Below are 25,443 nucleotides of genomic sequence, written 5' to 3'. Positions count from 1 at the left end.
TATGTGTACATGTTGACTGTTATTTAAGTGCACACATTTTAATAAATCAGAATGCAGGTTTTTCACATAAAAATGGTCTATATGAACACATATTAGGGTTAAAAATAACACCATTTGGTGTTAAGCTATTGACACAGTGTCAATTTAACACAGACTTGGTGTAAATGGAGCCTGTGGGGGGTGGAGAGAAACACTTACAGTGTTAATGGTAAACACTTACAGTGCTTTTTTTTAACTCTATGCAAGTGTAAAAAAAAAAAAAAAGTAACACAAAGTGTGCTTTTAACTCTGTTTATTTAGTGTGGCCCTATATAAACACTGAAAAAGTGCTGAATTTCACACTGAGTGTGAATTTAACACTTTAAAATTTGCTGTGTACCGTGTCTATAAACTTGATCGATTTTGCCCATTATTTAAAAGTAAAAGCGTAAATATAAAAACATCTACCCTGGATACTCATAAATACTGTGAACTGTTGTGTGTTGGTTTTGTTATTTATTTAAATTTCATTTTGTATAAAAGTTAAGTTGCTTTGGTTGTGTAGGAGCTCGCGGGCGGAGGGGCCAAGATTTAAAATTTAAGAGGAACTTTTAAGAAATGTCCCTTCTGAATGTCTTGAACTTTAACAACAACAATGGGAGGATCTGAAAAGAGAAAAGGTGCAGTGAAGTCGGGGAAAGCAGTGTCGGATGTGCAGAGCAGCTCGGCTAGTAAAGTTGACGGTAATTTACGAGCAGTGGAATCTCGTGATAATCCTCCTTCAGGCTTTGTACTGAAAGATCATCTGCATGATTATTACGATCAAAATGATGACTCTGAGATGCTGCTGGTGGAGGAGATAATTACACCGTCTCCCGATACTCCCTGTGATTCTCCGGCCTTTAACCTTAGGAGAACAGATCAGGTAAACACAGCAGTTATTTCTACACAACTCTCCGAGCTCTCGCAGCTGGTGAATAATCGATCGGACGGGATGGAAAAGTTGATTGGAGAAAATTCGCGGGTAATTAAAGATATGAAAGAAGAGATCGGCAAGAACACGGAACAAATCTCTGGAATGATGGAAACGATTGAGTTTGTCTGCAACAAGGTTAAAAGTGTGAAAGAAAGAGTTAATCCTATTGATTCGCGCGTGAAGAAGGAAGAGGTTAACTCCGCTGAGAGCGAAAAACGTCTGTCTCTGGAAGCCTGAACTCACAGATGGAATCTGAGAATACATGGAATTCCATGGAAAGATAGAAAGAAAGAGAGAAAGAAAGAGAAAGAGAGAGAGAGAGCCAGGAGGTCATCGACGTGTGCCAATGCCTTCTACCAGAATTAAAGGATAAATTCCCTGATGTAATCGATGTGGCAATCCAAATAATAATTGAATTGGAATTATCTTTCAATTCGCCTCGTGTTTTTACCGAGATGCTATCTGGCGTGCCGTCAAGGATGCTGACTTTCTCATCGAGAACCTGTAACCCTCCTTTCCCTCAGCGCACTAAACACCACAAATGACGCAGCAACTAGGGTGAAAGGCATTAAGGGTAAAGTAGACCAGTGCTCTAGGTTCTTATGGAGCCAAATGGGAGAGAGAAATGAACAGACAGACAAGGTAAGTGTGAATAATGATGGAAATGTTTCTATAAAAAATGGATGTATGGACTGATTAACTTGCTTTTTGGTTTCAGGAAACAGATGTATGTAGGACAAGAAACAAGAAAAATAAACGAAATACTGACTGATTCACAATGAAAAGAAGAGAAATAAAATGAAATAAACAAAATTAATTAAACTGTTTCTGTGTCTGAGTCTCTTTGTTTCACAACAAGGTTTCACTTGTATCACTTAGTGTTTAGTTTCCTTCTCTATTTACTTTTAATGTCTTTTTGGAATCTAAAGTTATGTTTAGTATATCTAAATTGACCTTTAGATTAGTATTTCCTCAGTTTCTCTCTTTTTAATCTGTTACTCTTTAGTCTTACAATGTTTTACTAGTTTAGCAAAAATAAAGCTGGACTAACTGATCCTGTTTTGTTTCCTGTTTGAGCTTCTACACTGTAAAAAGTGATTTTTTGAACTTGTAAATAAAGCTAGCATAATCTAAGTATATTTTACAAACAAATCCTATTTTGTCTTTTTACTTAAAAATGTCACGTATAATTCAACAAGCTACTTGAGGTTTCGTTTTCATTTACTGTGCTTAAATACATAAGTAAATTCAAATGAATCTGCCGAAGTAACATTTACTTAGTGTTTTGTCATCTAATGAACTAATGCAAAAAATGACAAACGCAAGTAAATCTCACTCCACGAGGCCAGGTAATCTATGCGCATGCTCTCTTGGTTCTGAAGTTGGCACGCAGAGGAAGGCAATGGAAAATTTTCTCGAAGACTGATGTGATTTTTACACGGTAAGTTATGAAATATTTGTTTATTGGTCAATTTAGTTACTTTTGCAGAAAAGTATAGAGCTGTTAAGCTGTCTGCGGTCCTGGTGGTTAAAGAGTTAACGCGTTAACTGTTAATATAGTTGACAGAGTTGAGTCAACTTTAAAGAACCGATTTGCACAAACATCCGTTATTAGCAAGCGGCATCTGTGTCGAAAACAATTGTCTTGCATTTTACATGTAATCTACGGAGAAGTTTAATGTACAGTGAACTTTAAAATGAACTTTGCCGGATGCGAGCGGCGCAAATGGCAATATAATTCAAGGGTGTGTGTTTATTCATCTGTGAGAATAAATAATTGTGCCCTCACGTGCTATCTGAATTATTAGAAATTGGACATCGGAAGTCATATTTCCGAACCCGGAATGATACCCAAGGCCGAGGCCGAGCCCCGAGATGGGTGGGACATTAACTTTAATTAAGCCGCTAATCCCCCATTAATCCACATCAACTCCACTGCTTTGTCTTACTGATAAAATCGATAAGCATTTGATGCATATTAATCAAGTTAAACAGAGATTATACTCCCTATTGGACCTATACAATAGTGATACATTAGTACTGTGTGTTCAGGCAGCCTTACTCTACCAGATGATCTATACTTGCAAACATTTAATGTAGTTGTTCCAAAATAAATTAACTGGTCAAATTTCAAATCAATAAGATCAGTATATTTATTCAAATTTGGTAAAAAATCTATTTCTGATATTAACATGTGTTCCACAGATTGCACTCACCATTCAAGCTCATGCAAGGTAAGTTGGCAATACTTCTTACAGCATATACAACACTGATTCACCTTGGAGCATGACACAGATTTCTAGATATACATACTTTTTGATTTTGAAGATCGGGGTACATTTAACTTATTTTGTCTTCTGGGAAACATGTAAGTATCTTCAGTAGCCTCTGAAGGGCAGTACTAAATTAAAAAACATATGATATTTAGGCAAAATAAGAAAAATGTACACATCTTCATTCTGTTCAAAAGTTTTCACCCCCCGGCTCTTAATGCATGGTTTTTCCTTCTGGAGCATCAGTGAGCGTTTGAACCTTCTGTAATAGTTGCATACGAGTCCCTCAGTTGTCCTCAGTGTGAAAAGATGGATCTCAAAATCATACAGTCATTGTTGGAAAGGGTTCAAATACACAAAAACGCTGGAAAACCAAAGAATTTGTGGGACCTGAAGGATTTTTCTGAAGAACAGCAGGCAGTTTAACTGTTCAGGACAAACAAGCGACTCATGAACAACTCAGTAAACAAAAAAACACAGCTGTGGATCATTCAGGTAACAACACAGTATTAAGAATCAAGGGGATGTAAACTTTTGAACAGGGTCATTTTTATAAATTCAACTATTATTTTCTCTTGTGGACTATATGTAAACATCTTTTATGTGAAATATCTTATTCAGGTCAGCACTAAATAAACAATAACATGCATTCTGTATGATCCTCTTATTTTGGTAAAATAATAAACATTTTGCAGATTCTGAGAGGGGGATGTAAACTTTTGACCTCAACTGTATATATATAACTTCGCAAGATGTAAACACTGGACCAGCAGCACTTCTGGTTTCATATTTTTTTATTTTTTAAATACTACATAATTAAATCTTAAAGGTATTTGTGTACAATTTTAATTCAGTTACAAATGTTAAAAAAAACCTGAAACTGGAAGTTCTTCTGGCCCAGCACTGTTTACTTCTTCTGAATTGGTTTATCAAGTCAAGTCAAGTGGAGTTTATTGTCATTTCAGCCATATACAAGTACACAGTGAAACGAAACAACGTTTCTCCAGGACCAAGGTGCCACATAAGACAACACAGAACAACACAGAACTACGGGGACTACATAAATTACATAAATTAAACATAAAGTGCACAAGTGCAAACATGTGCAGACAGCACAAGACAGAGTGCATAACTACGACGCCGACCAGTACACAGTCCTGTTGAAAGTGATAAGGTGACAGTAGTGCAAATATTACAGCTGAGGTAGTGTAAACAGTGTAAACATAGAAGTAGCAGCAATAATAAAACATGTGCAAAACATGTGCAGTGCATGTGCATAGAGGATGTTCTGTTGTGTATATATATATATATATGTATGTATGTATGCGGTATGCGTGAGTTCTTTTGGACCAGTTCAGTTGTGTGTGTATATATATGTGTGTGTGTATATATGTGTGTGTGTGTGTGTGTGTGTGTTCCTTCAGTCCAGTTCTAGGTATTTAGGAGTCTGATGGCATGAGGGAAGAAACTGTTGCACAGTCTGGTTGTGAGGCCCGAATGCTTTGGTACCGTTTACCAGATGGCAGGAGTGTGAAGAGTGTGTGTGAGGGGTGTGTGGGATCATCCACAATGCTGGTTTTATATATGTGTGTGTGTGTGTGTGTGTGTGCGCGTGTATGTGTGTGTGCACATCTTTTGTTTATTGCAGGTGCCACAGCATGAGGTGGTTGTGTAGAAAATGCAGCTTATATAGGATAAAGATGCTGAACCATTTTGGTCATGTTTTTGGCCAACAGCAGTTAATCTTAATGAATGTGTCCGTTCATTTTTGTCCATTTGTTTTATCATTCCCTTTGTTTAATCTGTTTTTTCAAGAGTTTAATTCAAATAAAAGTGCTCAAGGAAAATGTATGTCAGTGTTTTTTCATTGAAAACATCAGTAGTAATACATTACAAATTATATTAAGTAATGTTTTAAATAATATTTAAAGTAAAGGTTACTCAGGATAACTAAAAAAGATAACTAGGACTCTTATGTAAAAAAAATGCAATAAATCATTATATATTTATAAGCATTACTTAAGTAAAATTTACAAACAAAGAGTCAGTAGAATTTACTGGGAATTCAAATTTTTGTAAATTTACTAGCCTTTACTGAGTGAAAATTGTTTCCAAGCTTTTTTCAAGTAAATCCTACTCCAAATTTTTTTCAGTGTAAGTTTAACACAGTCTTTGAATTACTCTTGATTTTATATTTGAATGGATTATTCAAATCAACAGCTCAGTTCACACAAACCCCCCAAAACACATTTACATTTCAAATACAAAACAAATTTAACTCTCTGTCTTTGTACATACAATGTTACAGTTAAAAACAACAAAAACAACCATTAATTAAATGCAATCAGTTCACAGGTCAGATCTGTGTGTCCGTTTCAGTAGAACAGTCTATGAATGTGCAAGAACCGATCTCCGATTTGAAAATAAACAACCATCCGCGTCCTGTGTAACGCGTGCGATCATGAAATGCAGCAGTTCAGGCCTACTGTCCTGCTGAACAAAGCGACCAGCAGCAACACGAATGTTGAGGGAAAGTTTCACATCAATTCACTCCGTTTTCCAGCGCATTTGCTTTCCTCCGTCCGGGAAAAACTCGAGCAACGAATCCTTCGCGTTTCTTTCGGCGTTTTAGGAGTGTTCGAGACTCAGTGGGTGGCTCGCCATCTTGATCCACGTGATGATGAACTCCATGTCATCGCCGTTTTCGCGTCAAGACCATGAAATCTCAATCTCTTGTAACACAAAAAAACTCCAGTTCAAATAAAATAAACGTTTTACCAAACTTTCCGTTTAGTTCAACTCAAAGTTTCTCTTATTTTCTCTCAAAATGTCTCCGTCTCGCTCATCTTCTCCCGCTCTCGTCTCAATCTTTCTCTTCTTTAATCACCTGCTCACGTTAACTTCACCTGATTGGTCAACAGCGCGTTCCTCACGTTTTACTTAAAGACAACACTCCATATTTCACATGCATCGCTACAGTCCGAGAAAATGATCATAAATAACATAAAGTACAGAACAGTGAACAAGTGCACATTTTATTACATCCATGACATGAAAAAAAATGAAAGAAAATGTACTTTAAATTGAACACTGAAGATTAAATAGTAAACCTTTTAATATAACAGCAAAGAACTTCATTTTAATCAACTTGTTTGTGTTTTTACTGTTTATTTATTATCTACAGTTTTTTTTCTAGGGGATACAAACTGCCTGAAGATCACAGAAGACCTCTCAGATCCCAATTGCTTTAACCTCCCTTCTGTCTTTTTCCAATGCTTCTGGCCTTTTGCTTAATATTAATAAATGCGAGTTAGTTCCTATTAAAAAATGTACTGCATCCTCTATCTGTAATATTCCCATTAAAGAAAGTGTCACTTATCTAGGAATCAAAATAACCAAAGATACTAAATTAAGACGTCAGGTGAATTTTAATCCAATTGTCAAAAAAACACAGAAAAAATGTAATTTTTGGTTATTAAGAGATTTATCTTTGAAAGGCAGAACTTTGCTTCCCAAAGCAGAAGGTATCTCCAGGTTGTCTTACACTGCTCAATCTTTATTTGTGGATAAATCTACTTCCAAGAAGACTGATGTAATGCTTCTTAAATTTCTTTGGAAAAATAAAACTCACTATATTAGAAAATCAGTTATTTTAAATTCTTATAATAATGGCGGATTAAATTTTATTGATTTCGACTCCCTTAATTACACCTTAAAAATTAATTGGCTTAAACGCTTCCTCCATAATCAGTCCTCTATTTGGAATGTAATCCCACAGTATGTCTTTTCTCAATTAGGAGGTATACATTTCCTTTTAATGTGTAATTATTCCATTAGTAAACTTCCTATCAAACTCTCCAGTTTTCATCAGCAAATGCTTCTGTCTTGGAAACTTATTTATAAGCACAATTTCTCACCACACAGTTTTTTATTTGGAACAACTGTAATATTCTACATAAGAGGAAATCCTTGTTTGTTGAAAAATGGTTCAGTAATGGAGTGATGTTAGTGAACCAGCTGTTTGATAATGATGGTAATTTATTGAGTTATTCTAACTTTATTTCGAAATATCAGTTCCCAGTATCTAGGAAAGAGTTTAATATAGTTTTCCAGGCCATCTCTTTGGAAATTTGTGTGCTCTTCAGAAACAGTAACAGTGGCTCAATGATCTGTTTGTCCCCCAGCCCTGAATCCACTGTGGTTAGTTCTATTTGTTTCTCTACACAAAAATCCAATTACAAAATTAGATGTTTATTTTTGGACCTTGTTACTTCAATTCCTTCAACCATTTCTTACTGGAACAATATGTTTGATGATATTAAGTGGTCATTTGTTTGGTCTCTCCCTCAGAAATCTTTCTTAACAAATAAAGTTAAAGAAATATATTACAAAATTATTCACAGATTTTATCCTGTCAAGCACTTTTTTTTTTTTTTTTACAAAAATTTAGAATGGACACTGACATATCTTGCTGTTTTTGTAAAGTTTCTTCTGAAACTGTAGGTCATTTGTTTTGGGAGTGTCCTTTTACTAAGTCCTTTTGGAATGATGTTGAGGCATTGATTGTCCAAAATATTTTGTAATTTTTCTTTAAGTTATAAACAGATTCTTTTTGGGTTTTATACTAATGACAAGAATCTAATTAATGCAAGTTTTTGTATAAATCTCTTTTTATTTATCGGAAAGTTTTACATCCATAAATGTAAATATACAGAAAGTAAACCCCACTTTAACATCTTTAAACAAGAACTGAACTTATATTTTAATACAGTTTCAACTTCTGTTAATAAGAAAGCTATAAAAACATTAAGAATTTGTACCATGTTTAATATTGTTCTTAAAATATGCTTGTATTTTTATTTTGTGCCCTCCTTTTTTTCTTTTTTTTTCTTTTCTTTTTTTTCTTTTCTTTTTTTTTTTTTTTACTTATTTTACTTTTCTCGTCCATTTCTTAAAATCTTGGTTTTAATAGGTTTATTTGATCTTTATATGTTTAATTGATGTTTTGTATAATTTCACATGTTAATTTTTGAGCTATATGTTGTTTATTAGTACGTTATTATTTGTTGTATTTGTTAATATTGCAATTTAAAAAAAAAAAAAAAAAAAAAAGGAGCTCGCGGGCGCGCGCTTTCCGCTTCCGGTGTTATTACCGCTAAGTGTGTAAAAGCCGCGCCCCTCAATTGCACGAGCGGCCTGATTAACCGTGGTTTCAGGAAGAGCGGCTGCTTTAACCGCAGTTTATCACTCAGCACATGCGAGGAACAAATCCCGGCCGAGCCCCCCGTGTTACTCTCACCGCTTCAGCAACTCCCAGCGGCAGAGGAACAACTCGTTAGTTCATGTTCGGGCAAATGATGAGAGGGACAAAGTTCTTCCGAAGCATGCCGTTTTACTTCTTTAGGCAAATAAAAGTTGTCAGGGTTACAGTGCACAATAACTCCCGGGTGGCTTAACTGAAATAAACTAAAGGAAAAGCAAAGCAGAAACTTTTTCTCCCCGTTTTCTCCCCCGAACTGCACAGCCAACACCAGCACCCTTCTTCCGAACTACATTACCCATCATGCACTTCGCTCAGGACTACAACACCCACAGTTAGTGATCCGGTGAAAGTGAAAGTGCATTTAGTGCAGAAAGGAAGCAAATCATTGGCAGGAGAAAAACACAGTAAGTATGTAAATGTAAAGCTCTAATATGTGAATGTTGTGAATGTGCACTAGATGAAGAACAGTTCAGTTGATTTGTACTGAAGTTGTAACTTCCACAGTTTACTGTAGGAGCTGATTTCCCTGTAAGTGAAGCGTGTGATGATACAGGGTTAGATTTAACACCGCCATGTTGGAGTGAAGTAAATATGTGTCCTGCAGTGTTTCTCTCTCTAATGAAGCGCTGGAGCGTGAGGCGTCTCTTCCAATTGGGGAAAATCGCTAGTTCTTTTAAAATGGTGTCACTGGGCTCAGTGCTTCATTTGTACATCTGCAACTTTTTGTAGATTTGAGTCCCTGTATATGTGTGTGTGTGTGTGTGTGTGTGTGTGTGTAGGTTTACAGGTGTAATCTGTAGGAGGAGACATGACCTCCAACATGAGTGTGTCTGTGAAACAGCGCTTAAAGAAAGATGAGAGGTGAGTGAAGGGTGTGACTCAGTGAAAAACAGAAATGTTCTCACATTCACCAACACTAAACAGATCAGACTCTGATGTGTTTCTGTGAAAAGTGACGAGTGAATAGTTTAATTCAGCAGCTTTGTCTCAAGATGTTCAAAACCAGCTGATGATTAGTGACATTAAGCTCCTGAGCAACACGTCTAACCCCAAGTTGTCCCTGTAGCTGGATAAAGTATGAAGGTTAAAGAATCGTATCAATGTTAATAAGGAATATCATCAGATTTTAACTACAGTTGAATTATTCAGTATTGCTGCAGAACAGTAATAATGATGCAGTGGTTGTGTGTGTGTTTAGTCTGATTCAGGGTGAGAGATCAGACTCACCTGAACCCAGCTGTGTGTCCATGAAGAGTGACCGGTCAATGGTTCATCCAATACTCTTTAGAGCCACAGACTGTGCTACTGATCTGAGGTGAGGACAGTTTAATGTATGAGTGCAGTGTTTTATCACTCACACTCTCAATATCAAACATCTCTCAAATATCTGTGTATTCACTGCTTTGTGTTTGTAGTTATGAATATGATTTATAGTCCTTGTTAAACTTTTAACAAGTGTTTTGTTTGTTCATAGTCTGCAGAAGAATAAATCAAAACTCACTGAGAAGAGTCATTTGGAGGCCATATTCAAGGTGTGTGTGTAACTTTTCCTAATCCCAGCATTTTAATTAATATCTCTATCTGTCTGCTGCCAGAGATTTGAGTAATCATTACACCTATTCCACTCTCACTGCAATGTGACAGAACAAAATACTGAGCAACACTAAGAGAGAACACGAGTGTATTGTGTTTTCCTCATTGCTTTCAAACACATAGAAATGCTCCATGACTCTCCTTCATTATTTTGCTCGTCTGTGCCCTCAGCTGAAACCAGTTTGTCTGGATGCCACCTATTGAATAGGCCTGGAATACACGATTTTAAAATCCCAAAGCTGTATTTAGTGCAAAACCTTTTTATTTATTACATCTGCTTGTAGAAGTTTTATGATTAATCATAGAAAAATGTAGTTTTATATTTTCAGTAATATAAAGTTTTCAGTAACGAACACATATTCATGGGACATTATAATGTTTTTGTATTTTTTTCTTTCTGTTTCAAATCAGGATCTGGAGCACAAAGTCATCACTCTGTTAAAGAATGAGCTGAAGAGATTTAAGAAGCTCCTGAGTCCAGATTACCCAGCATGCTCTGAGAGGGAGGTGGAGGATGAGGAGGATCAGAGCAGTGTCAGAGAGGGAGCGCTGAAGATCACACTGCACGTCCTGAAGAACATGAACCACACAGATCTCGCTAACACACTGCAGAACAGTAAGAGCTCATGGGGTTATAACATCACTTTAATTTTAGAGGAACAAACTGCTCTAAATTTATTAAACACATCATAATGATGTGCTTTTATCAACAGCATATAATAACAGATCAGTTCTGACATTACACATGCTATACAGATATGAAAATATCAATAGTCAACAGAGATGATCATAGAGTTTACATTTTATTCTTCTTTTTATCAGAACTCGTCTCTGGGTTCCAGCTGAAACTCAAATCCAAACTGAGAGAGAAATGTAAAAGAATTAATGAAGGAATCTCACAGCATGGAAGCTCAGCACTTCTGAATGAGATCTACACAGATCTCTACATCACAGAGGGTTGGAGTGGAGACGTCAATAATGAACATGAGGTGAGACAGATTGAGACAGCGTCCAGGAGACCAGCAACACAGGAGACACCCATCAAATGTAATGAGCTCTTTAAAGACAAGTCCATCAGAAGTGTGCTGACTAAAGGAGTTGCTGGAATTGGAAAAACAGTCTCTGTGCAGAAGTTCCTTCTGGACTGGGCTGAAGGAAAAGCAAATCAGGATGTCACCTTCATGTTTCCACTTCCCTTTAGAGAGCTGAATTTGATAAAGCAGAAAAATTTCAGTCTGATGGAACTTCTTCATCACTTTTTCCCAGAAATAAAAGAATTACAATTAATAGACTGTAATGTTCACAAAATGATATTGATCTTTGATGGTCTGGATGAGTGTCGACTTCCTCTAAATTTCCAGAACAATGAGAGATTGTGTGATGTGACAGAGTCAGCCTCAGTGGATGTGCTGCTGACAAACCTCATCAAGGGGAATCTGCTTCCCTCTGCTCTCCTCTGGATAACCTCTCGACCAGGAGCAGCCAATCAGATCCCTCCTGAGTGTGTAGACCAGGTAACAGAGGTACGAGGGTTCAGTGATCCTCAGAAAAAGGAGTACTTCAGGAAGAGGATCAGTGATCAGAGCCTGGTCAATAAAATCATCACACACATGAAGTCTTCAAGAAGCCTCTACATCATGTGCCACATCCCAGTCTTCTGCTGGATTTCAGCCACTGTTCTAGAGAGAATGTTGGGTGAAGCAGAGAGTGGAGAGATCCCCAAGACTCTGACTCAAATGTTCACACACTTCCTGATCTTTCAGATCAAACACAAGGACCAAAAGTACCATCAGAAATGTGACCCTGATCCTCAGCAGACCAGAGAGAGTATCCTGGCACTGGGAAAACTGGCTTTCCAACAGCTGGAGAAAGGAAACCTGATCTTCTATGAGGAAGACCTGAGAGAGTGTGGCATTGATGTCAGAGAAGCGTCAGTGTACTCAGGAGTGTGTACCCAAATCTTCAGAGAGGAGTTTGGGCTTCACCTGGGGAAGGTGTTCAGCTTTGTACATCTGAGTGTTCAGGAGTTTCTGGCTGCTTTATACTCGTTTCTCTACTTCATCAACAAAACAAATGAAACACATCAAACCACTGATCTGTCTGATCTTTTCACCAAATCAACCATGTCTGATTTCCTGAGAAGTGCAGTGGACAAGGCCTTACAGAGTGAGAATGGACACCTGGACCTTTTCCTCCGCTTCCTTCTGGGTCTCTCACTGGAGTCCAATCAGACTCTCTTACGAGACCTAATGCCCCAGACAGGAAGCAGCTCTCACAGCAAACAGGAAACAGTCGAGTACATCAAGGAGAAGATCAAGGAAAATCCATCTCCAGAGAAAACCATCAATCTGTTCCACTGTCTGAATGAACTGAATGATCATTCTCTAGTGCAGGAAGTACAGCATTACCTGAAAAGTAAAGATTACAATCGTCTCAGTGGAGTCAGACTCTCTCCTGCTCAGTGGTCAGCTCTGGCGTTTGTGTTGCTGAACTCAGACGAGAATCTGGATGAGTTTGATTTGAGGAAATATGACAGATCAGATCAATGTCTTCTGAGGCTGCTGCCAGTGGTCAAAGCATCCAGAAATGCTAAGTAAGTAATTTTAAAATTATTTCATAAATATATTACTAACTAACCAAATGTAGTATTTATTATTTTAAATTAACACTAATGATGCTGCAATGATGAGGATAATGCTTATCATTAATTACTCTAATCAGTTCACTGTTATTCTGTATGTAAGGAGAATGAGGGAGCTTATTGGAGAGCGCATCATTAAATGAATACCTATTTTTTCTCTTTGGTAACTGCTTTTTTCTGCTTACCTTTGTACATTTAAGTCCCAAATCTAATTACTGAGGGGAAAATAAGATTGTTCTAACTTTGAATTTATTCAGCACTCAATGGCATATTCATTTAAAAACGCAAAACAATTGAAATAAGTTAAAATGTACATAAAATACATAGATATAAGATAGATCATAACTGTAAAAAAGATAAAATATATTAATTTATTGAGAAAAACATGACAGAAAAGTCAGGTTTCAACCCAGTAAATGGATGTTGACTTGAAATGTGATAATACATATTTAGTACATATATACAATTAATTTAATTGATAAAAGCATAAATATTCATACACTGTTTTAACTGCAGGTCTGGACTGCACGATATAGCATGAATATTGTATTTTATAGTGGAAAAACTCAATCCTAGAAAATCTGCAGACCCAGATGGTTTAGATGCTTACTTCTTAAACCTCCCGCTGCTAAAAGGTGGAGAACCCTGTCATCGTAATAACTATAGGCCTACTCCCAAATGATCAGCTCTTGCCCAAACACTAGAACTTTTAATAAGCGAACAATTAAAGGAACATTTATAGAGTGAATACATGACTACATGAATACCAGTCTGCTTTTAGAAAACGCCATAGCACAACTACTGCTGCTGTGAAAGTAGTTAATGATATTGTCACGGCCTTAGACAAGAAACAACACTGTGTTTGACTTTTCATTGATATGTGGAAGGTGTTTGATAGCGTTGACCGTTCTATTCTGCTGCAGAGGTTGACTGACTCAGGGCTGTCCAGTCGAGCTGTTACTTGGTTTTCACATTATTTGTTGGATAGGACTCTGTGTTCAGGCTGATGGTTTGTTTTCTAATGTGTTGTCTATCCATAAAGGGGTGCAACAGTGGGACCACTTTTATTCTTTATTTATATAAATCATTTAGGAAGAAAAGTTGATTATGCAAATATGAACTTTTATGCTGATGATATGATGTTATTTATTGCTGTGCTGCTGTTTTTGCTGAAGCGATAAATAAACTTCAGCAAGTTTTTAAGGAAATAGAATCCCAATTCAAATCGTTAAAATTATTTCTAAATGCAGATAAAATTAAAATGATGGTCTTTACAATGACACATCTAATTTAACACATTCCATTCTTAATGGGAGGAAAATTCATTGAGAGAGAGAGAGAGAGAGAGAGAGCGAGAGAGAGTACATGCAAAACCTTCTAAATTAAAAGGATAAACATTATATTTGTGTATGTTTGTGTTGGAGATGTGATGTCAGTGTTCTGATATATCATCATTTCTCTCCCAGGCTGTGTGTGTGTAATCTCACAGGGGAAAGCTGTAGAGCTCTGTCCTCAGTTCTCAGCTCAAACTCCTCCAGTCTGAGAGAACTGGACCTGAGTTACAATTATGACCTCCAGGATTCAGGAGTGAAGCTGCTCTCTGCTGGACTGGAGAATCCACACTGTACACTGGAGATACTGAGGTCAGGGCCCGTATGTATAAAACTTCTCAGAAATGCACTTCCAAAGTTTAAAAAAGTTCTTAGTAAAAAGTAGGATTTGCTTGTTATGAAGAGTTTATAAAGAGCTTTTTATAAAGAAGCTAAAAGCAACTTTCAGCAAAGTCTAAGACTGACTCTTAAGTGCTGAATGAGGTGGCATTTAATTGTTGTGAAATAAGTCCTACAATGATGTCACCCAAAATGGCCACCTTCAACCTCTGAATCAGCCAATAGTGAGCCTGCGAGGGGAAAGTCACAGCAGCATGACACCATTCAGTAATGATTAAGAAACAATTATTTTAATATTTAAATTTATTTTAAAAATTAGCAAAAATATTATGAATAAATACATGCATTTATTTTACACAATTTTGCTCAGTTTTAATAACAAGTTTCGACACATGACAAATGTGATGCTATTTAAGTAATTAATCTGATGAATCACATCATTCTAAATTGCACTCACAGCTTTATATAAAGGAAAGACCAAAGTTGCTTATCTTAAAAAAAATGGATTCAGAAAGAAAACCTTGACGATCAAGCCTGTTTCGTTTCATCAACTCGCTGTCGTCATATAATTCCAACACGTTCTTTCTTTGTTGGAAAGTGCGAGGTCTCCACCTCTCTGCTGCCATGTTGTTCCTCCTAACTAGGAGCACTCTTAAATAATTTAGGAGCTGAGACCTAGTCTTAACACTTAGGAACCTTTATGAATCACACTTACTCTTAAGTCTAGGAATAAGACTAAAATGATGTCATTCTTAGAATTTTGAGAAACTTAAGACTAAAATTTTACTCTGAGCCGCTTTATACATATGGCCACAGATCATCACTTTCACACTGTGGATACAGATTTAACACACACACAAAGAGGGACAGAAAATATTAACACAAATTCTTGTAGTTTTGATCTTATGGGGACAAAATTAGTGTGAAACGTTTAGATACAGATCTAAAAGACCCCCGTCCCACACACACACACACACACACACACACACACACACACACAGTACACGCAAAACCTTCTAAGTAAAAGGATAAATTATATTTGTGTATGGTTGTGTTTGAGATGTCAGTGTTCTGATATATCATCATTTCTCTCCCAGGCTGGAAGGCTGCAGTGTTACAGGTGAAGGTTGTGCTGCTCTGGTTTCAGCTCTGAAGTCAAACACCTCATCACACCTGAGAGAACTGAATCTGAACCGCAATAAACCAGGAGAATCAGGAGTGAAGCTGCTCTCTGATCTACTGAAGGATCCACACTGTAAACTGGAGACACTACAGTGAGTTACTGACTGAAACACACACACACACACACACACAGTAACAGTGATTTGGTGGTTTAATGTCTCTTTATACACTTTAGAGGAGATTCTGTATCTCTGTATATTGTTCTGCATTTGGGTTCTCTCTCGGAAAAGAGTGGGCGAGAGCTTGCCCCTGGTGAAGGAGATTAAGTATTTTGGGATTTTATTCATGAGGGATGAAAAAAGTCTTAGATTGACAAAAGGTGATTAGATTAACACCAGTGTTACAGTCACTGTACTGGTCTGTGGGAGTGAAGCAGGAGCTCAGTATGTGGACAAAACTCTCTGCTTACTACATCTCTATCCTCACCTCTCATCTCTCTGCTTACAATCTACATCTCTATCCTCACCTCTCATCTCTCTGCTTACAATCTACGTCTCTATCCTCACCTCTCATCTCTCTGCTTACAGTCTACGTCTCTATCCTCACCTCTCATCTCTCTGCTTACAATCTACGTCTCTATCCTCACCTCTCATCTCTCTGCTTACAGTCTACGTCTCTATCCTCACCTCTCATCTCTCTGCTTACAATCTACGTCTCTATCCTCACCTCTCATCTCTCTGCTTACGATCTACATCTCTATCCTCACCTCTCATCTCTCTGCTTACGATCTACGTCTTTATCTTTTCTATAGAAGTCTACATACACACACATGCCAGTGTAGCATATAGGATTTATTTTTTATTTGCCTCTGTATGCCACAGTTTTAAATTTGGGCTCCAGCAATTCACATGTGGTTAAAGTGCACATTCTCAGAATTTAATCAGTGGTATTTTTATACGTTTATGGTTTACCATGTAGAAATTACAGGACTTTTTATAGACTTCCCCCCATTTCCATAATGTTTGGGACATAGGGCTTCACATGTTTTTTCTGATTACTCAGGTTTTTTAAAAAAATATTTCATTAGTGCAGGTACAAGAGAGCTTTCAGAATGTATAAAAAGTGCTTAATTTCTAAAAGGTTAAACATTATATTTGTGTATGTTTGTGTTTTGGTTGTCAGTGTCCTGATATATCATCATTTCTCTCCCAGGCTGTGTTGGTGTAATCTCACAGAGGAAAGCTGTAGAGCTCTGTCCTCAGTTCTCAGCTCAAACTCCTCCAGTCTGAGAGAACTGGACCTGAGTCACAATAAACTGCAGGATTCAGGAGTGAAGCTGCTCTCTGCTGGACTGGAGAATCCACACTGTACACTGGAGACACTGAGGTCAGATCATCACTTTCACACTGTGGATCCTGCATTTGTGTCATATGGCTGTTTTAGATTAATAAAATGTTGTCTGTCCTGGAGCACAATTTTAATAGAGCAGCAATAACTGCTATAGTTTTCCAGATTCAAAAATAACAAACAGTGAAATAGACGTGTAACAATCTGGATTTACTTCTGGCTTTCATACACACACTTCATGGGCTGTGAAGCACTGTGTGTGTGTGTGTGTGTAGGTTGATCTATAAATGTTGATCTCTCTACAGGCTGGAAGGCTGCAGTATTACAGGTGAAGGTTGTGCTGCTCTGGTTTCAGCTCTGAAGTCAAACACCTCATCACACCTGAGAGAACTGAATCTGAAACTCAATAAACCAGGAGAATCAGGAGTGAAGCTGCTCTCTGATCTACTGAAGGATCCACACTGTAAACTGGAGAAACTACAGTGAGTTACTGACTAAAACACACACACACACACACACACACACACACACAGTAACAGTGATTTGGTGGTTTAACATCTCTTTATACACTTCAGAGGAGATTCTGTATCTTAATGTGTTTGTACAGTAATAAGAAATAAAATCACTGTTCTGCATTTGGGTTCTCTCTCGGAAAAGAGTGGGAGAGAGCTTGCCCCTGGTGAAAGAGTTTAAGTATTTTGGGATTTTATTCATGAGGGATGAAAAAAAGTGTTAGATTGACAAACAGTGATTAGATTAACACCAGTGTTACAGTCACTGTACTGGTCTGTGGGAGTGAAGCAGGAGCTCAGTATGTGGACAAAACTCTCTGATTACTACGTCTCTATCCTCACCTCTCATCTCTCTGCTTACAATCTACGTCTCTATCCTCACCTCTCATCTCTCTGCTTACAATCTACGTCTCTATCCTCACCTCTCATCTCTCTGCTTACAATCTACGTCTCTATCCTCACCGATCATCACAAGCTGTGAGTAGTGACTGTAGGAATACTCCAGTTGAGGTTGTTCAGGCAGCTGATGACGGCGCCCCCTGGTGGCTTTATCAGGCAACAGTGTGTTTCTCCCAGAAACAATGATCCAGTCCCCCAATTTTTACATCATTTGTGGTATTCATGGTTTTGTATTTTGTATACCTGAATCTGTCTTTTTGTGTGTTGTGTGTATGAAAATGTTTTACTGATTATGTAGTTTAATCATTTCTGTTTGTTTTATAGTTTAATATGTGTATTTGGGGCTCTGCAATATAAATACTGTACTTTTACACACACACACACACACACACACACACACACAGTGTTTACACTGATTTTTCTTGTGAGGAATCTGATGACTGATTCTGATAAACATATGATCAAATCTGATCGTTCTGCTCTTTTCTCTTTCTTTACAGATTTAAGATGCTTTAATTCTGATCTGCTCTGAGTCTCACACACAGAGGATGGTCCTTATGGAATGGATTTTAAAAATCTACAGCAATCAGTTTGAAATTCTGCACACTAGTGTGATTTTTTTATGAGGAAGATGTGTATTGTTAATTGCTGTTCATTGATTAGAATATGTTAAATAAGTTTTAAAAAGTTAATAACCTTATATTACGGTCCTACCAAGAACCAAGCGTTTAAAAACGTACGCTGTGTTTATAAAACTTCTGAGGTTTACACTTGGGAATAACTTTCCAGTTGAACCAGTTGAATATACTTTATTAATGACTGATGTGACTTTCACTGGACTGTGCAAGGCATCATGGGTAAGAGGTGTCTCTGGTTAAGTGAAACACAAAAAGAAGAAAGAAAAGGGAACAGAAAGAAAAGTGTGAAAGAATAAAAAGAAACATAAGAAATGAAGAACAAAAAAGTAAAAAATGTAGACCGTGTGATTATAGTGTGTGTGTGTGTGTGTGTGTGTGATTATAGTGTATAGTGAGTTTATAATACTGGTATGTTAAAAACAAACGCTTGATCATTTGAATTCAGACGTGTCTTTATTAAACATTTACAGTCTTTAATCAGTTTCCAGCTTTCAGAAATTCAGCATGAGATCCAGAGCAGAGCTTTGAAACATACCTGATCTACAGGTTTACAGTAATCCCATCTAATAACATCAACCTCAAATCAAACCCAGCATCACACACACACACACACACACACACACACACACACACACACGGCAGTACAGCACAGAGCCATGAACAGATTCATCTCCTGTTCATTAAGTGTTCATGGAGCAGCAGCATTGATTAATTAACGCTAAACCCGGTTCCCATAGAAACAGAGACAGAAGAAAAAGAAAGAAAAGGAAATTAAAACAACAGAATGGAAGGAAAAAAGACAAAAGTGAAAAAATAATCTGCCCTTTTCAACTTGATTGTTTCTTTTTTTTTCATTAAACAGCAACATTAAAGAGAAACTGATGAAATCTGATGTGCATTAGATTAGATAGTGTTAGTGTGGAGAAATAACGGATTTAAACATCTGAATGAATCGAGCCACACTTTTAAATTCCACTTTTTCCCCTCCAGAGTTTTCAACATGAACTCGAGCTGAGAGAGTAATGACACACCGTTTAAGATGATGAAGGGACTCGATCGAGGGGCGGTACAGAGGCGGAGCCAATGAGGGGATTGTCACTGAACAGGAAGCAGGAAGTGAAAAAAAAAACAAGCAGGAAGGAGTCTTTTTTTTTCCCAGGACTTACTTTTCCCCTTACATTTTCCTTTTATTATTCATTTATTTTTTTATTTACTTTTCTGTTTTCCTTTGCTATTTTACACTTATTTCTACATGTTCTTTTATATTTAATTTTTTTTCCTTTTTTGCTGTCTGTTGTTTTTATTTTATATTTGCTTTTCCATTATTTTTCTTTTATATACTGTTTTCACTTGCTGTCTATTACATTTAATATTTGTCTATTTTCCTTTCTTTATTTTTTTACATTTCTCTTTTCTTTTCCTTTATTTTTTTCTGTAAGTGATTATTTTACACATTTTCTTCTCATATTTCTTTTTGTTCAGTTTCGCTGCATGCCTCGTCCTCAGTATGAGTGATTTAGTCATATTAGTAAATAAAAAAAAAGGAACCGTTTGAGCTGAGGGACTTTTTACGAGTGGATTAGAGACTACAGGTCACAGTGTGTTACTGACTGAAACACTGTGACTTTTAAATTTTACCAAAAGAAAAAAGAAGGAGGGGAACGAGGCTGCTGTAAGGCACAGTGTGTATGTTATACAGGATCAGAGCAGTGATAATAATTACAGCACACAGTAACTTTGGGTTCAAACCAGCTGCTTTGGTTCATTATTCTATAAACACACACAAAGGCACTCGGTATATCTACTACTTATTAACTTATTAATCCATGACATGTTTGGTGTTGTGTGTGTGGCTTCCTGCTTTAGTTTTGCACTGGAGGTAATGTCAATGCTAATGTAGCTAACAATCAAAGGAAGCTTATGGCCTCCAGTTTAGCATCTAAATCATCGCACACTGGCTTTCAGGTTCATCATTCATCAGAGTCAATCTGTACAGCAGAATAAGATTGTATTCAAAATATCAGCGTAAATTATGTTTCATATCATGAGAAAGGATAGAGACTGAGAGTCTGAATAAACAGTAATAAATAATCATTTTTCTCCTCTAATAAACGAGGGTTTGCATGTAATTCAGCGTGTAACGGAGCATCTACACCAACCTTACAGGTGTCACGTTCCCTGATAAAGTGCTTCTTCTGATTATTATTATTATTTCTCTGTAGCGTTACGTTTGTGTTGCTAAGCGAATATCGCCTGTTGTAAACTTCTCGATTGTCTTGTTTTTGTCTTCGCAGCTGAAGGTGTTGAAGGTCGTGTCTCATTTACACAGTGTTTATAAAAGGCACTGGGACAAGAGCGTTCCCTTCGGTGCATAGAGATTACAGTGTAGTAGCTAGGGATTAGGGTGCACACTTCAGGGGTAAAACACTGCCTACTTCAATAAACTGGGACAAGACCCAGTGCACAGGGATTACAGAGAAGAAGCTGTGGTTTATGGTACTGGATTTAAGTCTGTTGTAGTGAATTGGGACAGGACCCAGTGCACAGGCATTAGAGTTAGGGTTTAGGGGACTAAATTCAAGAGCACAAGAGTAAAACACCATCCCATGGGGAAGGCTGCTTCAGTGAATTGGGACAAGACCTGGTGCATAAGGATTAAAGCATAGCGAGTAGTAGTGATTAAGGTACAAAATTCAGTGTAGCCCCCAAATATGTACAGTAATACAGAGAGACAGTGTGTGTGTGTGTGTGTGTGTGTGTGTGTGTGTGTGTGTGTGTGGGTGTGTGTGTTTTAAATTGTTTTGGACCAAAGGATTGAATGTGATACAGTTGGGGCTACAAGTCTGAGTGCACTACTGAGAGCTGTTTCTATTCCATCTGTTCCCTCTAATCCTGCACTAATCTCCTCACGCTAATCCCCTCATGCTAATCCCCACACACTAATCCCCTCATGCTAATCCCCACACACTAATCCCCTCATGCTAATCCCAACACAATGATCCCTTCACACTAATCCCAACACTAATACACTCACACTAATCCATTCACACTAATCCCAACACACTTATACGTCACACTAATCCCAGCACTAATCCCAGCACTAACCCCTCACACTAATCCCAACACTAATCCCAGCACTAACCCCTCACACTAATCCCAACACTAATCCCAACACTAACCCCCCACACTAATCACAGCACTAATCCCAGCACTAACCCCTCACACTAATCACAGCACTAACTCCAGCACTAACCCCTCACACTAATCCCAGCACTAACTCCTCACACTAATCCCAGCACTAAACCCTCACACTAATTCCAGCACTAAGCCCCACCATTAATCCCCTCACTTGAATGCCAGCACTAATCCTCCATTGATCACCTCACACTGATCCCCACGCCCTAATCCCCCTCACACCAATCCCCCTCACACTAATCCCCCTCACACTAATCCCCCTCACACTAATCCCCAAACAGATGAAATCAGATCAGTAGCACACACAGACTTTTGTGAATTTAAACATCACTGAGATTGATCGCTGAACCTCAGTCTGTAGAACGCCTCCTTCACAGTCTCCGCCTGCCCGGAGGCGTCTCCATCCAGTCTTCCAGCTCCGCCCACTCCTACCACGCTGCTCTGAGAGACGTCACCTTTGATCTTCCGCTTGGTCAGGACCACCGGCTCTGTCCCGTCGAGCGCCGCCCCTTCGTTCAGGGCTCCATCCTCTCCGGTCAGGATGAGGTAACAGGCGTGACGGCCTCGTTCAAGGAGAAGTGCTACACACACACACACACACAGACACACAGACATACAGACACACATCAGTCTCTGTACGTCCTCTGAATTAAAATCAGTCCCAGTGTGTATTTACTTTTGTGGGTGTATACCTTTAAAGGTGATGATGTTTTGGGCGGGGTTTCTCCTCTCCAGCAGGACATCAGAATGGAATGGGTGGAGCAGATATGAAGAGCGTTCCTCTACCTCCAAGCTCTACCCACACACACACACACACACACACACACACACACGATTCAGTCAGTCAAGCTGAGGTGACTAACCCCATAACATAGATCACATGAATTAAACAGATTTAGTGAGAAGTTTTGCACTTTTTAATCAGGTTTTGTTGGTGGCTGGTGAGTGTGTGCGTGTGTGTGTGTGTGTGTCTGTACTTACGTCATTGGTGTGTATGTGCATTCACAGTGTCATTGGTGTGTGGGTGTGTGTGTGTGTGTCTGTACTTACGTCATTGGTGTGTATGTGCATTCACAGTGTCATTGGTGTGTGTGTGTGTGTGTGTGTGTGTCTGTACTCACAGTGTCATTGGTGTGTGTGTGTGTGTGTGTGTGTGTGTCTGTACTCACAGTGTCATTGGTGTGTGTGTGTGTGTGTGTGTGTGTGTACTCACCGTGTCATTGGTGTGTGTGTGTGTCTGTACTCACTATGTCATCGGTTGTGTGTGTACTCACCATGTCATTGGTGTGTGTGTGTGTGTGTGTGTGTGCTCACCGTGTCACTGGTGTGTGTGTGTACGTGTGTGTGTGTGTGTGTGTGTGTATGTACTCACCGTGTCATTGGTGTGTGTGTGTGTCTCTCCCCACAGCATGAACACAGAGAAATAGTTGAGAGTAAGAACAGAAGCTGGTTGTGGATTGTTCAAGCGGAACGGCATGAACACCTGCCACAGCACATTGCCGTTCTGTCCGTCTACAATCACCACCTCACACACACACACACACACACACACACTATTAACATGACTGACAGATCACCAGCTAACAGACAAATCCAGACTGGTCCTGCTGATACATGAAGGACCACCCTTCCACCATCAGCTCCACCACTAACTGATCCCAAGTGATCCACTGACTGATCTCCCTGACTGACTGAAAACCTGAGAGCGAAGATTGTGCTACAAAGAATAAAGAGCCCAGTTCAGCTATCCCATGATTGCCTCCAGTTTCCTCATTCACGCTGAAGAACCTAGAAGAGTGTTATGCTGACGAGTATCGACTGATCCCAAGTTGACCCCCTGACTAACTGACTGATCCTGAGATCCCCAGGCTGAGTGATCGATCCCGAGTTGACCGCCCTGGCCGAGTGAGTGCCTGGTGACTAATCCAGAATAATCCCAAAGAAACCTACCTGACTGAACAATCCCACCTTGCCTAACACCGACTGATCAATCTTAACGAATCCCGTGTAATCACAACTGAACCCTGTTAACCTCACTGATCCTGACTGATCCCAACATATAAGTACAGTGCTTCCTAAAGAAGTGTAATAGAATTAAATCGTTGCTGAGGTCATGGCTCGCTCAATCTGTAGTCAGATACTCACTCTCTTGGTGTTGTTTCCCTGGTCTTCCTCAAGCACGATATCAGGAACTCCATCTTTGTTGAAGTGTCCGAATGATGGAGTACTGAACACACACACACACACACACACACACACAGAAGTAGTGCACAGAAAAACATTTGTCTCTATAATATACAGTTCTGTGCAAAAGTCTTAGGCACGTGCAAAGAAATGCTGTAGAGCAAAGATGCCTTCAAAAATAGTGAAATTAAATGTAAACAGTAATAAATTAAACAAAGTCAATATTTGGTGAGACGATCCTTCGCTTTAAAAATAAACAGTATCTGAGGTGCAGTGTGTGCAGTTTTCTAAGGAAATGAGCTGGAAGTGTTACTGAGCATCTTGCAGAAGCAGCCACAGTTCTTCTGGAGACTTTGACTGTCGACTCACTTCTTATTTCTGCAGCGAAACCCAGCAGCCTTCATTATGTTTTTATCTGAAAAGTGTCTCTTATGGAATCTGCTGCTTTCTTTACTGACATACAAACATTTTTCTGTAACATTTCATTTTGTGCTGGAAAACTAATGTTTGGGACCTAAAACGTTTTTGTACTGAATCAATAATGTAGAAGTCAGAAAATAAACATCTATAACAAAGTTTGTACTAAAAGAAATAGGGTGCCAAGACTTTTGCACAGTACTGTATAGTGAAATTATATACGGTTATAACCTGAAGACTGTGTGTGTGTGTGTGTGTGTGTGTGTGTGTGTGTGTGTGTACCTGATCAGGCTGCTTGCGTTGGTGGTCCAGGTAACGCTGAGTTTGTGTGTGTCGAAAAGCATCACAGTGGAGTCAGTCTGGAGCAGCAGTGAGGGAGACGAGCTCGAATATCCACCTCTCACCTTCAGTACAGAATGCAAAGAGACTGAGCTATAGGTATAGAGAGGGAGAGAGGGAGAGAGAGAGAGAGAGAAGGACAGACAGAGAGAGACGAAGAGGGAGAGAGAGACACATTATTATATATTTAGACTGATAAATATCTTAAAGATTATATTTATCATTGTAACTAAAATTTAACTTGTAAATAGTGTGTGTGTGTGTGTGTGTGTGTGTGTGTGTGTCGTACTCGTATAGCGTGATGAGTCCCTGGTTATCGGCTCTTTGCTCCCAGCTTTTATCTCTCTTCAGATTGGAGTCGAGACCAGAGCCAGCATTCGCTGCCAACCTTCCCAAACTCACTGCATACAGCCCTCTGTCTGGGAGAGAGACAGACAGGAAGAGAGAGAGAGAGAGAGAGAGATAGGGTGAGACAGTACAGGAGACAGACAGATTAGGAAGAGACAGACAGACAGATAGGCAGAGAGATACAGGCAGGGTGAGACAGACAAGAAGAGACAGACAGGAAATGGCAAACAGGAAGAGACAGACAGAAAGACCAATAAGGTGACACAAAGAGGGAGAGAGGAAAATAGGAAGAGAGAGCCAGGCAGAGACAGACAGATGAAGTGTCCGACAGACAGACAGAGGCAGATCAGAAGAGACAGGGAGACAGATAGGAAGAGAGAGACAGGAAGTACAGGTTCTAGGATGTTCTACTTCCTGTGCTCAGGTGAAGGCACTATAACAAACACTGCTGTTTTCACTTTTACACTCAACAGTCAATTCTAAAGATGAAAATAAATGAACACAGCCTTTCCAGGAAATATTTAATCCTTTACACTTTACACTAAAT

The 25,443-nt window shown here is 38.6% G+C and overlaps 2 protein-coding genes across 7 annotated transcripts in view; one reads left to right on the top strand and one right to left on the bottom strand.

The window, feature by feature from the left end:
* The first annotated feature begins 8,342 nt into the window (after positions 1 to 8,342).
* On the top strand, positions 8,343 to 18,697 carry LOC117598382 (NACHT, LRR and PYD domains-containing protein 4E-like). Of its 6 annotated transcripts, none has more exons than XM_053235531.1 (11): positions 8,344 to 8,895; positions 9,279 to 9,352; positions 9,690 to 9,806; positions 9,966 to 10,023; positions 10,496 to 10,700; positions 10,907 to 12,677; positions 14,192 to 14,368; positions 15,493 to 15,669; positions 16,730 to 16,903; positions 17,170 to 17,346; positions 18,276 to 18,697. In XM_053235531.1, exons 2-11 carry the CDS (start codon positions 9,300 to 9,302, stop codon positions 18,289 to 18,291), a joined length of 2,925 nt encoding a protein of 974 aa, XP_053091506.1. In that variant the 5' UTR covers positions 8,344 to 8,895; positions 9,279 to 9,299; the 3' UTR covers positions 18,292 to 18,697. The 6 variants fall into 6 exon arrangements, with proteins under 6 accessions (XP_053091516.1, XP_053091518.1, XP_053091506.1 ...); XM_053235528.1 differs by having other exon boundaries at positions 9,271 to 9,352; XM_053235538.1 differs by lacking the exon at positions 14,192 to 14,368 and having other exon boundaries at positions 8,345 to 8,895; positions 9,271 to 9,352.
* A 150-nt stretch (positions 18,698 to 18,847) lies between these two features.
* Positions 18,848 to 25,443, bottom strand: part of fam234a (family with sequence similarity 234 member A) — a 12,570-nt gene continuing 5,974 nt past the window's right edge. The window contains exons 7-12 of the mRNA XM_034304830.2: positions 24,838 to 24,967; positions 24,492 to 24,641; positions 23,754 to 23,835; positions 22,981 to 23,133; positions 22,301 to 22,403; positions 18,848 to 22,189 (exon numbers count right to left, since the gene is read on the bottom strand). Of these exons, the coding sequence (XP_034160721.2) occupies positions 21,936 to 22,189; positions 22,301 to 22,403; positions 22,981 to 23,133; positions 23,754 to 23,835; positions 24,492 to 24,641; positions 24,838 to 24,967 (872 nt within the window). The 3' untranslated portion in view covers positions 18,848 to 21,935. The remainder of the gene's footprint in view (positions 22,190 to 22,300; positions 22,404 to 22,980; positions 23,134 to 23,753; positions 23,836 to 24,491; positions 24,642 to 24,837; positions 24,968 to 25,443) is intronic.

Source organism: Pangasianodon hypophthalmus, chromosome 1, assembly GCF_027358585.1.
Source record: "Pangasianodon hypophthalmus isolate fPanHyp1 chromosome 1, fPanHyp1.pri, whole genome shotgun sequence".
Classification (NCBI taxonomy): domain Eukaryota; kingdom Metazoa; phylum Chordata; class Actinopteri; order Siluriformes; family Pangasiidae; genus Pangasianodon; species Pangasianodon hypophthalmus.
Note: the sequence above shows the minus strand (reverse complement) of the source record. Positions and strands in the feature narration are given on the sequence as shown.